Source organism: Balearica regulorum, chromosome Z, assembly GCF_011004875.1.
Source record: "Balearica regulorum gibbericeps isolate bBalReg1 chromosome Z, bBalReg1.pri, whole genome shotgun sequence".
In the NCBI taxonomy this organism is placed as follows: domain Eukaryota; kingdom Metazoa; phylum Chordata; class Aves; order Gruiformes; family Gruidae; genus Balearica; species Balearica regulorum.
Genome location: NC_046220.1, coordinates 83,479,275 through 83,491,425, shown reverse-complemented (window position 1 = coordinate 83,491,425; position 12,151 = coordinate 83,479,275). Strand labels below are relative to the sequence as shown.

At 41.4% G+C, this 12,151-nt stretch overlaps 1 protein-coding gene across 5 annotated transcripts in view; it reads right to left on the bottom strand.

Annotated features, from left to right (window-relative positions):
• Positions 1–12,151, bottom strand: part of KATNAL2 (katanin catalytic subunit A1 like 2) — a 32,391-nt gene that overhangs the window by 3,182 nt on the left and 17,058 nt on the right. For all 5 annotated transcript variants that reach the window (XM_075741323.1, XM_075741327.1, XM_075741324.1 and 2 more), the window contains 2 exons: positions 10,273–10,364; positions 8,284–8,394 (listed from right to left, as the gene is read on the bottom strand). In XM_075741323.1, the coding sequence (XP_075597438.1) occupies positions 8,284–8,394; positions 10,273–10,364 (203 nt within the window). The remainder of the gene's footprint in view (positions 1–8,283; positions 8,395–10,272; positions 10,365–12,151) is intronic.

The window sequence follows — 12,151 nt, the reverse complement described above, 5'->3', positions numbered from 1 at the left end:
ACCCAAAATAAACCAAAACATTAATTATCCAGTGTATTCCTGTTCAGTATATTAGCAATATGCTGGCTTGTGACAATGAGGCTTCACAATAACCATCAGAAGTTGTAGTTATCTTCCCTGGCTCTGGTACTCATCTGCAGTCTGTCTCATCAGTAACCACCTCTCCCTTTCTCCCTTTGCTATTAAGGAGACATTACAAATTGTCTATCTGGGGCACTGTCTGGACTAATTAATTGCTACTTTGTCAGGGATCCTTAGTAGGTATAAAACGCAGACTGAAGGGCCATGTTTATGGCAGAACAAGATGTTGATCTAAGACTGCTCCTGCAATACGAATTACAAATAATACAGGAACAAAGGAAAACATCCTTAAAAAAAGCATCATGTGAAGGATGGACAGGCTGGATAAATGTGTCAGTGAGCAAAAAACATGATGATGTCAACTTCAACACTGATAAAAGAAAAAAGTAAAATACAAAAGATGGGGACTACTCTTCATTTTTACTTGCTTGTGACGCACAAAGGAAGCTTGAAAGAAAAACTAATGCTTCTTTCTGTCCCTGTCTGAATGCTTTTCATCGCCATCTACAAATAGTCCTTCTTGCCAGTGTCACAGATTCTATAAAGTGTCAGGAGTCCTGGTACACCCGGCATGCCCGGCACGCGAGCTCCTCTCAGACACACATCCAGACAGTTCATTTTCATCTATTTTTTTCCCCAAGTGCTTTTCAGTTTTTTGCATCTAACGGTAACACAACGAAGCAACTGAATACAAATGCCTACTCCAGTTCATCCCTTGTCACTTGTGTAATGGGAACAGTCTACAAGTACCCCAGTCATCTGTACAACTTTCAAGAAGAAATAGCTGCTACAAAATACTTACTTACTCATAAATGCCTCCAGTGCCTTCCAGGAGCTGCTCTGAGCTATTATCCTTCCAAGTGCTGTACTAACCTTTCTCTACTGGCCCCATTCAGTCACAGACTTGTTATTTCAGTTTAAAATATAATTTAGTCCTCACACCTGCCGAGACACTCATCAAGGGGAAACAGACTTCAATGTGTCTCGTGGAGACAGAAAAACAGCAGCTCTAAGCACCATTCCCATGCTTGTCGGCTGAGCAGGAGGGGAGGACTGTGCCTGCAATCTGGGACCATAGGTACACTTAAATAAACCTGCCTCTACCTTTCCGGATTCCCTGAGTGAAATCCTTTTGCCAGCAAAGTCAACATTCAAGCAACGCTTCTTCTGTGAAACCCCTCTTCAATTTACAGGCAGCTCAAACTGCCAGCTCAGGATAGACCTGTAGCACACCAACAGAGCTTATTCCTGTCACCTTTGGTGACTTGTCCTTTATTTTAATAGCAAATATTTTCTACTGGCGTAGCACATGATAAAGAAAACCAAACATGGGCTCCCAAATCCCCATATAGGTGCCTGTCAAAGTTTTCTGCAGACCTCAGTGTGCCTGGCTCTCAGCTCAGCGGGAACAGAAGTGTCCCTCTCCCCAGAAAGGACCTCTTGGTTTGGGAGAGCTTGTTCCACGTGCGCTGAGAGAAAGGCAATGAAAGCAAAGATTAGAAACCCAGAACAACAGGGATTCATTGGACAACAGGAATTAGCTCCGATCCATCCCAGTATTTCTAATCAAGGTCTCAGAAGTAAATACCAGAGTTTGCTAATCAATGGCTGTTGGTATGTTGATATTATTATTATTATTGATATTTTTAGGCTGTTTAAGATGCTGTGCAACATTCAGTGCAAGGCCTCTCGCGCAGGGACCCACCCAGAATGGACAAAGAACCATATTAGTCCCTGCTGTCCTTCCAAATGCATTTTTCAGCTCAGCTTCTCCTCAAAATTGCTTTCCTTGGCTGGAAATAATTACTCTCTGGCTCACCAACCCCTTGGCTGTTATTTATCCACATCATTGCCATCCTCTGCGTAAACAAGGCAAAAGTTCTCAGGGTTTTAGTGGTGCCTGCGCAGGTACTCTAAACCACCCTTGCAGGCAAAGGACAACCAGAGCCAGAGTTTCTGCAAAAACCCTACAAATCACCTAAATGTTGATGTTTTCCATCATTCCTCCTGCCTCAGAGCACTCCTGGGGTGGCCCCCAAGATCACAGTTGTGTGCAGCCCCTGGCCATGTTCTGTAAATAAGTCCCGATAGACAGAATTTGGTCTATTTATCCAGAAAGGTTACAGTGACCCTGCTTGTTGGCTAAAGAAGAAAAGAAAGATATATATTTTTGTTATCTTAAGTGTTTAGGTTGTTTGCTAAATTGTTTTGTTAGTGATCAAATGCAAGGTTAAGTGACATTAACCAGAATAGAATAATAAGCACTAAGCCAACCAAAATATTCTCTGAAATAATAGCCAAAAAAAGTATTAAGAAATGTTCATGAAAAGATAAACAAAGCTGTACATGTTATCACTCCCAATTTCATGAAGATAAACAAGACAAACACCTATTTTTGTTTCCAGAAGGGTAACAAATGTGGTTTTGGCAGCCATGAAGAGACCTCAACAACTCCAGAGCTGATCCCAGAAACAGCAACAGGGGCTGACTGGTCTGTAATTAATCCCTGCCTAGTGCAATCATCACTGCAGTGGTCTAGAGGAAAAGGCACCAAGAGTGAGCGAGCCTCTCACGCTTACCACCTCTCAGACAGCCTAGGCAGAGCCACCACCACCTGAGAGCTTGTTCTCAATCCACATTTTCTCCTGCTCCTCTTTGGGCTTCCCCACACCGTCCTCCTCCACTCTCCTTCCTCGCTCTCCTCCACCGTACACACCGTGCACTGCTGAGAGCGAAGGAAAGGGCTCACTACAGGGTAATCTCAGATCTGATTTGGGTTTCACAGCCCACCTCTCCTTGAATCCATCTTGGCCATGAGCTCACAGTTCTGACAGGACTCAGCTTGGACAGAAGGGAAGAGTCCATCAGCCTGCACCAAAGCTTCACCCACCCTGAGGGTGGGGAGGGAGAAGAAAGCAAAACTGCAATGGAAGTCAAATTAAATGCACTAATACATTAGGAAACATTCACTACGTGGTTAAGGATCACTTCTATTTCTTCACTAATGAGGCCTTTATTTTATTTAATTATGTTGAACTATTTCAACAAGTAATTTCTCAATAGAAAGTGCCTTGCTGATAGCCAGCAAGCACTGGCTGAAGAGGAAGATCAATAGCTGCAGTGCAGCTTAGGACAGTGTAAAGAGCTTTGTTTAGGCTTCTTTTCATTCATCTAAAAGCAGCTTGGTACTAATATTTTCATGATCAATAAATATCCAAGTTAAACAAATCTCTTGAAATCCAGCTTAATACCAAATGTTTGGAAGAACACAGGGCTGTGCTATGAAGCCACAACCTCAGACTGTAGTACTAGGTATTTTGACACTTTGTTATGAAATATCCCTATGCAGCTGAAGTCTGAGGTCTTACAGTAGGACTGAATGTTGCCTAATACACATAAAAATAATCTGTAAACTTACAGCTGAGATCTTAAAGGGGGTTCAAACCCCACCAACCTCTCTGGAAGCAGACACTCCCAAATTCCCTGAGGCAGTGAGCCTCAATGATGATGTAAGATGCCCACGGTTTTCATTATCTTTCCATCCCCCTAAAACACCCTTCTAAGCATATACTTGGCCACATCTTAAAGCGTATTCTCTGTGGTAGGCACATTTCTGGCAGATAACCTTGTCATTACACTCACAGGTTGGATTTGCTTAAGAGAAGGCAAGATCCAGCCTGCCCATGAGCAACGTTGAAAAAGTCCAAAAGGAAATTCTACACTCTCAGGTATAAAACTTCCAAAAGCGACAGCTGGCTTCTCCCAGTGGCTCAGCTGCCCCCCTCATACCAACAAAGATTGCCAACTTTATGTGGGAGCAGTTATCCCAAAACAGAGATCTTGTCATTTTGGATCTACTTTTAAAAAGCTGTGTCATTTATGTTTCAAAGAAGCAATTTTGCAGAAATCAACCCTTCAGAATTACAAAATGATCCAAAATCAAATGTGTAAAACACTCAAAACTGTGTCCTGTAATTTTTTGTGTGACTTTCCAGAAAGAATTTATAGGTTGCATAAGACAGACACGCAGTACCAAGACACATGCAGGAATCTCTCCGCAGCAGCAGAGCGAGGTCAGCCTCACGCTTACATTAACACATCTCCAAGATCCCTACACCCAGCACCAGCTGAGCATTGGCTTCAAGTGGTGAGAAATTGTGCTGTTCATGACCTTCAGACCAGTTGCTATCTCTGAACTCTTCCTCGGTGGGTTTCAAATACCCAATTTTTCCTTTCAAACCAGTGTGCAAGGGTAGAAAGACACGGATCCTCTAAAGACATCTGATCTCTTTTAATACTGCCATGCTGCAGCATTACATGTGAAGCTTAGCTACTCACGGGATAATTTAAGAGAGCATGGAAAGGTGAAATGCGCTGCTCAGAGTTTCTCCTTCTGAATGAGTAATGATGCTACAATAACATGAACATTTATAGTGTATTACTAATGAACCATAAAGAAACAAATGGGTTATTAATGTATTAATTATCTTTGAAACTTAAATGTTCACACACAGTAGCTATTTATTCTTCAGCATTTTCTTACATGACTGGAACATAATTAAATCAAATTCTGTTCAGTTCCTTTCATGTAGATACTGGAACACAAAATGGGGTGGATTTTGTACTGATTTAAATTCATGAGTTTGTCCAAGGCATAAATCCCCCAAACCAACACACAGATTCTGCTATTATGGCTATAAAAGCCAGTGATGGCTTTGTACTCACACTGTTGGGCCAGGGTAGGAACCAGCATAACTTGTACATCTAATTTCTACACAAATTTTAGGTGCCCACACAGCCATTCTCCTAGTTAAAGAGCCTGAAAGCCCTGGGCAGGCCACAGAGAGAGGCAGATGAAAGCCTCTGAATATGTCGCCTTTTTGGCACTTGAATTTCAGCAGGTAATCAGACAGCTGCCTGGTGGCTCTCTGACGTATCCTTCTTTGTCTGTATAGGAAACACACGGTTTTGCATTAGGAAAGAAAACGTAGAGGGAAAGACAGGCTTGTAGAAGGAGGCAGACTAGGTCTCTTCCCTTGATGGACAAACTCCAGCCTTGACACCAGAGAAGAACTGTGTAATTCTCAAGTGAGTTCTTATATATTTTTAATTAATCTAATTTTAATGAGGGATACTGAAGGGTAACACACTGCCTGTTTTTATGCAGCAACTGTGCCTCTATATCTAACTTAGAAGACCACTCTCCTTAGGCTTTGTTACATTCAGAAGACAGAAATACTTCGAATTACTCTCATGGTCCCTAGATTAGGCCGCTGCTTTGATGGCTGGAGATCATTTAGTCCAACTCTCTGCTCAAATCAGGTTGCTCAGGGCCACATCCAGTTGGGTTTTGAGCATCTGCAAGGATGGAGACTCCAAAACCCCCTGAGCAACCTGTGCCAGTGTTTGATCACCCACACTTGAGCTTTCATGGAATACCTGTGGGCTCATTCCTCCAGCCCGTCGAGGTGCCTCTGGTCTATCAACTACTCCTCTCAGCTTTGTATCATCTGCAGACTTGCTGAGGGTCTGTCCCATCATCCAACTCATTGATGAGGATGTTAAAGAGCAGTGACCCCTGTGGGTCTCTCAATTGCTCCAAATTGCTGCATTTGTTCTTTTGCTGTTGACTTAATGGCTTTAAACTAAAATAAGGTAGATTTAGATTAGATATAAGGAAGAAATTTTTCACTGGGAGGGTGGTGAGGCACCGGCACAGGTTGCCCAGAGAAGCTGTGGATGCTCCATCCCTGGAAGTGTTCAAGGCCAGGCTGGATGGGGTTTTGGGCAACCTGGGCTAGTGGAGGGTGTCCCTGCCCATGGCAGGAGGTCAGAACTAGATGGGCTTTGAGGTCCCTTCCAACCCAAAACAGTCTGTGATGCTATGATTCTGTGACTTTCTCATAGCAGGGGAAACTTGCCTTCTACCCTAGGTGCCAAACTTATGTGACGTGAACACTGCCCATGAAGATCATGAAAGATGATGGACTGGGGTAAAACACCCCTCTGCTCATCATGCAGGAAACACCATATGGCCAAGCCATCCATTGAGAGTTGGGGGGACGCATCCTCCTGCCTCTCTGAAGGACTCAAGCTTCTCAGCTCCTACGTGTTTTGAAACAGGCCAGGTTTACAGGCCACATGGGACTGACTGAAAATATTACCTTTGAGCCTCAATTCCAAGACACCAACATCACTTTGCCTGTTCCCTTGGCCTTTAAGCCAGGCCTGCCGAAAAGGCTACCAGCCAAGGAGAGCAATAAAGCATTACCAGAAACTTTGTGAGAGAACATTAGAATCATAGAATCGATCACAGAATTAGGTGGTGTGTTATGACTGAGAAGTGCATTTGTATGTTATACAAAACAAAATATGCACTAGGAGCTGATGGTTTTTAACAAGTACTCAAAAGCAAGTGGCTGCGGATGCATGCAGTGTGTTATTCACTCAGACACTCCCTATGGCCAGCAACAGCCAGCTGATCACAGCCCAGAGCCCTCCAGTCACACAGAGAGGCTTTTCCAACACATCTCTCCATGGCAACCTCATGAGAATCAGCCCAAAAATCACTAATCATGAAAACCAATTCAGGAATGAAGCCTGTGGTTTTGTGAGTGCAGAGCCCTCTCTTGCTTCCAGCCAGTTTTGGATGCCCTGCTCTGTGGCCATCACACTGCAGGGGCTGGGTGAGTGTCACGTTAACGAACAAGGTGCCTGTCAGTCACATTTCAGGTATCCCAACTTGAAATGCTACTGAGCCGCTGCTCACACAAGGTCATTCCTGCGAACACCTGCCATTGGGCTCCACCAAACATTTCCCAGACCACGGCTTCACGTTTCTGGGAAACAGGACTGCTGTCTTCTCCTTTTCAGACTCCTAGCTTGACCACCTCTAATGTGAGAGGTGAATAGGGCCACTAGGTCTGCATGCCTTTAGGGACACAGGTATCAAGACAGACCTCAGTGCTATGATGGTCAGGAAACTGCAAAAACATTGGCCATTCAGTCAATTTGCCCCCAGGAGACACTTTGTATTTCTCTGCTTCATGTACACTTCAGGGAGAGGAGTAAGCATGCAAAAAAACCCTTCTTATGCCTAACTCATCTTTTTTGCAGACATCTGCCTCCAAGACTGTCCCTCACTGAATAGATAATTTCCACAATTTACTTTGCTGAGGTTCCCCTCTCTGCTTTCAACATGCAGATTTATCAGCAGGGAAAGATGTTCTACTGAAGATTTCATGGATTGGTAGCTCATGGATGGGAGGAACTCAGGGCAGACAGAAATCCACAGACTAATTCCAGACCTATGAAAACTAACTTCAGAAACAAGCCCATCATCAATGTGCTTCAATTTCCTGTGCAGGCGTTAGCTCCTACTCTGGGAAATGATTAATGAGCTACAAATCAGACTGCTCAAAATAGCTGTGCTTAACCAACAGCTGTTGTTTTTCCCACGTACCATTTGCAACCATTTGATAATGTTTTGTATGAAAGAAAAAGATACACTACGCTGGTTCAGAGGAATGATCAAGCCAGATCAAAATGCTAGCTCTGACAGTGGCTGTGGGAGATGCTATTCAAGAGCACATGAGTTGGCCATTTTCTGCTGTCAGTTGAACTCCCCCAAGCATCCTCAGTTGTTACGCTACAAGTGTTACCTCCCTCCCGCATCCTCTCCTGTCTGTCTGACTCTCAATACACATCCTGCCCATTTTGAGAAGCAGCATGATGAAGTGCCCTAGTTCCAGTCTTAAACCGTTTGTTCTTCTGTTCTAAGTTATGTTAAAGAAACTGAAGAATTTTGTCCCTCAACTTTTAAAAGTCACTTTTGATACCAATAAAATCCAACATTCCTATTTATGGAGTATCCTTCTAAGCACTAGATGTTTTAAGCACCTTACAGTTCCAGGCTGAAACCCTTCTTAGCTTAAACATAGTAAATAACTTGCCTATAAAGTCAAATACTCCATTTTAAATATTACCAGCTGGTAGCACCAGCATATGTTGACTTTATTATGGATTATTCTCATGTGGCACAAATAGCAAGAATTGTAGAGTTTAAAAGTAAAAGCTTCAAATTAATCTTTAAATGCTTTAACCAAATATCAAGGCTTTTTCTGCAAAAGTCTAAATAAAATCTTTATCTGTGCTTAGAAGCTCATGCAAATGTATTCAAAATGTACTCTCTGGATCTCTTACCATGGCAGATTGGAAGCTGCTAAAACAAATACAAGATCATCAGATCGGGCCAAGCCATCCATCTGCACCAGTAATTCTGTTTTCATCCGCCGACTTCCTTCATGTTCACCACTACCAAGATTCAGAGAAATGTTATTTGCTCAGTGCATTAAAGTAATCATCTTTATTTATACAGTGTCATTCACAGCAACTGAGCCCTTGTCACAGTTTTGCCCCAGTTCAAAGCATGATTAAGCTCCATTAGCTAACATCTAAGCATTAAAATCAGGCTTTCTAATGATTACTTAAATGGACTCTTTTCAGTGCATTAAAGTGAGGAGAATTCACTACTAGAGAATCCAAAGAAAATATTTATTTTTTTCTTCATATTAATCTCCACACAATGTTAATGTTTACAGGAAAGCAGCTAAGGCTTTGATTGATTGTTCTATATAAGAGTATTTCTATAATGTGAAAGTTGCCACTAAATAACTAACACACCTACCTATTCAGGGCAACTACTGGCATTTTTTTCTGTGAGTGAACGTGAAGTGGCCACATGAAGATACACCTACTTCTGATTTCAGTATTTTGCAAAATGTTTTATCAGAAGCAAACAGAAGAATATCCTGTATTGAAATGAATTTTAAAATGGGGCAGAAACCACCCAGAAAGGATCCTTCCTTAAAAAGAGAAGGGGAACTTAACCAAAGTGCCCAGAATTCTGGCCTTGATCCAGGTAACCAATTTTGCAGGAAACCAATTTGAACTCTTGGTCCCAGATGTGAAGTTCTTGGAAACTCCTCGATCAAACACAGAGAAAACACCAGGGCCTTCGATGGTAAGAACTACAACTCATGTTTAATGCCTCATTTCTGCAAAGGCAGCCACACACTAGTGCTATGTCAATATTTAATAACGATATGTAAAAATAACTACATAAACTTACATAAAAATCCTTATTAAAGTATATAATCCAGTGATGCTAATGAGAGCTTTTAAAAATATATACGAAGGCAAAATTTGGCCCCTGATTTATAGCTATTAACTGACAATTATTACATGTTATGTCTTCATGATATGGCATATTCTATTTATACATCTTTGCGAGCATATAATTTACACTACATAAAATCCACTGTAATGGGCTCCTAATGGTTATAACAACATTTTTATATTTCTCCTGCTTCTCCCTCATCCCTAACCTTTTCAATCTGTTTTTAACTATAAACTGTCTACACAATGGATGACAATAACAACATCCTCCCATTCCTGCATCTGTCCTGACAGTGCCACCAAAATTTGTCCCATTAATGAAAATGACATTCCACCGTGTACACTCCATCTCTTATCCTACCTCACGTAAGCCTGTCCAAACTGTCCACAAAATCTGCTGCTTGTTACTCGCCCCTAACAAATCAACTGTTGTTTCACTGCCACTGCCTTTATTTCTACTTCAAATCCTTTATTTTAAAGTACAGCACCACTGGTTGTACACTCTTGCACCTCCCTCCTTCTCACAATCTTGCTGGACCCTTAGTGCCTTGCTAATCTTCATAAAACCTGACTTTCATGCCTACTTCTCTACTGATCTCATCTGCTGTGAATGAAACCACCACTACATCTCACTCTAAGTCGCCACACTGTATGCAACGCTTCCATGAAGCGGTACTTTGGGAGCCGACAGGGACTCTGACAATAAGACACTGCGAGGCTCCTAAAGTTGTCAACAGAACAAAAGGACAAATACTTAATAAACAATCATTAAAACTACCATTATCACTCATATCACTCATATCAATAAAATCTAAAAGATGAGACTTTCAGGGGCCCAGTCATGCTCCTATTGAAGTTTATAGAGTAGGCTCAAGCTTTACTTTAGCTAAGACTAGTTTCTAACAGGTACACTGTATGATGAAACATTGGTCAGCACCTGAACACAAATGCTTTTGAAAAGATGCAGTAAAAGAAGGACATATTCTCCTAAAGCCATAGGAAGTGGTCAGTTACCCAGAAATAGTGCCTCTTTGACTCATAACTGACTCCAGCTCATCCAAGAAAATTGTGGAAGGAGCATGGTACCGGGCAAGCTCAAATAACACCTGTTTAGAGAGAAGAATAAATGTGAGAGGAAAGATAAACTAACACAAAAAGGCATTAAGGGCCAACGGCATAGAAGATAAATAACAGTAGCCACATTCCAAACTTCTAGGACAGAAAGGGATATCTGCTGGGAAAAAACTCTGGGTAGGCTGAGGGTCCCCGAATCCTCTCAAATTCTGAAAGGTTTATAAAGGAGATACAAAGAACACAGGCTTGTAATCCTGTCTTTATATGTAAATCTTTCTGGCTAAATCCTATCAGAGTACCCTGTGAATAATAGGATAGAAGAAAATGATCCATCAGAGGATTCTGGGAACTCCTAAATTGTTACCAGAGATTAAACATCCGTCTTTTGTTGTTGCTCCATTTGTAGTTTTTTAAATAAGGATTTGAGAAAATAAAAAGTCAGCTGAACCACAATGAAAGAAAATGGACTGATTCTCTTGATAAGAATCAAGCGGTTCTTTTGTTTTTCCTGTTGAAAACAAACATAAACTGCTTGAACAGTCAAGATTAAAAAATGAAATATTAACCTGACACAAAAAAATCTGGGTCTGTCCTTTGGAGAAAGAAGTTTCATCTATGTTTCTGTAAACACAGAGAGGCTTATATTAGCAGTAAGAATATATTGTCAGTTCTTCAGTGAAGTGTTCTTTGAGATTTTAAACAAATATCACTAACAATATATATTAATCCAGCACTTTTTAACCTGAACACTTAAAAAAATCTGATTTAAAAAGGTAGAGATTATTTTCTACACTTTGGATATGAAGCACGGGGTTTAAATTATTTGCCCAGAGTCACAAGTAGTTCATGACCAGTCTACAATTTTATTACAAATATAAAATGACACCAAGACAGCTAAGAACTGAGGAAAAGAGGAGTGGAGATGCCTCCAAATGACCACAAAACCCACATATACTTCACAAAACTCCTGCACCAGCCTCATGTCATTGTAGGATATAAATTCACACAATACTTTTCTTAGAGCTGTCCCAAATCCACAATCTTATTTCATTTTTGGATTCTGCCAAAAACTCAACTAAGGGTGAAATGCCACAAATTCAATATCATTGCAAACTCTGCAGCATGTTCACAAAAACCCTTCTAGATACTGGTGTCAAAAAACAGACTGTCCCATTCCTACTCCTGCCAGAAGGGAAACGTCTAGGAAGCTACTGAGACAGATGTCAAGAGGATCAATAACATAGCAGGTGAATGTCAGAAGAAAAATGTGCCATTTTAAAGGACACATGAAGAATAATTACATTGCAGACATTGCTTAAATTTCAAGAGAGATTAACAATGCTTGTAATGCCATTTGCTGAGTGCATTCTGTTACGATTATTCATTTTCAAGAGCTCTCCATCTATCTGAAGTGTAGCCTACGAGACGAGCATAAAGGAAGGCTAAGAGCTTGTGGATTTCTTACGCTGAAATGGTGGACATTACAGAGAGATTAGGATGGGCATCTTAGGGCAAGGACGCTACACCTGAATCCCTGAATTGTTTTGTACCACAGTTGAGCCATGCGTGCTACTTGCTAGTCTACATGAAAAAATACATTTACCCATATACCATCAAACTACCTTCCTTAAAACATTACATCTGCATTTGACTGTAAGATCTTTGTGACAAGGGAATTCTTTGCCAATTCTATGCCCTGAAGGCTAAGAATAGTAGAGAATTTGGGAATCTAAATAACATTTTTTAGGGAGCCTAGGAGCCAACCCTTGCAGAAAGGATGTGAAGCTCTTTGGAGGGGTCATTAAGCAAACGCTGCTTT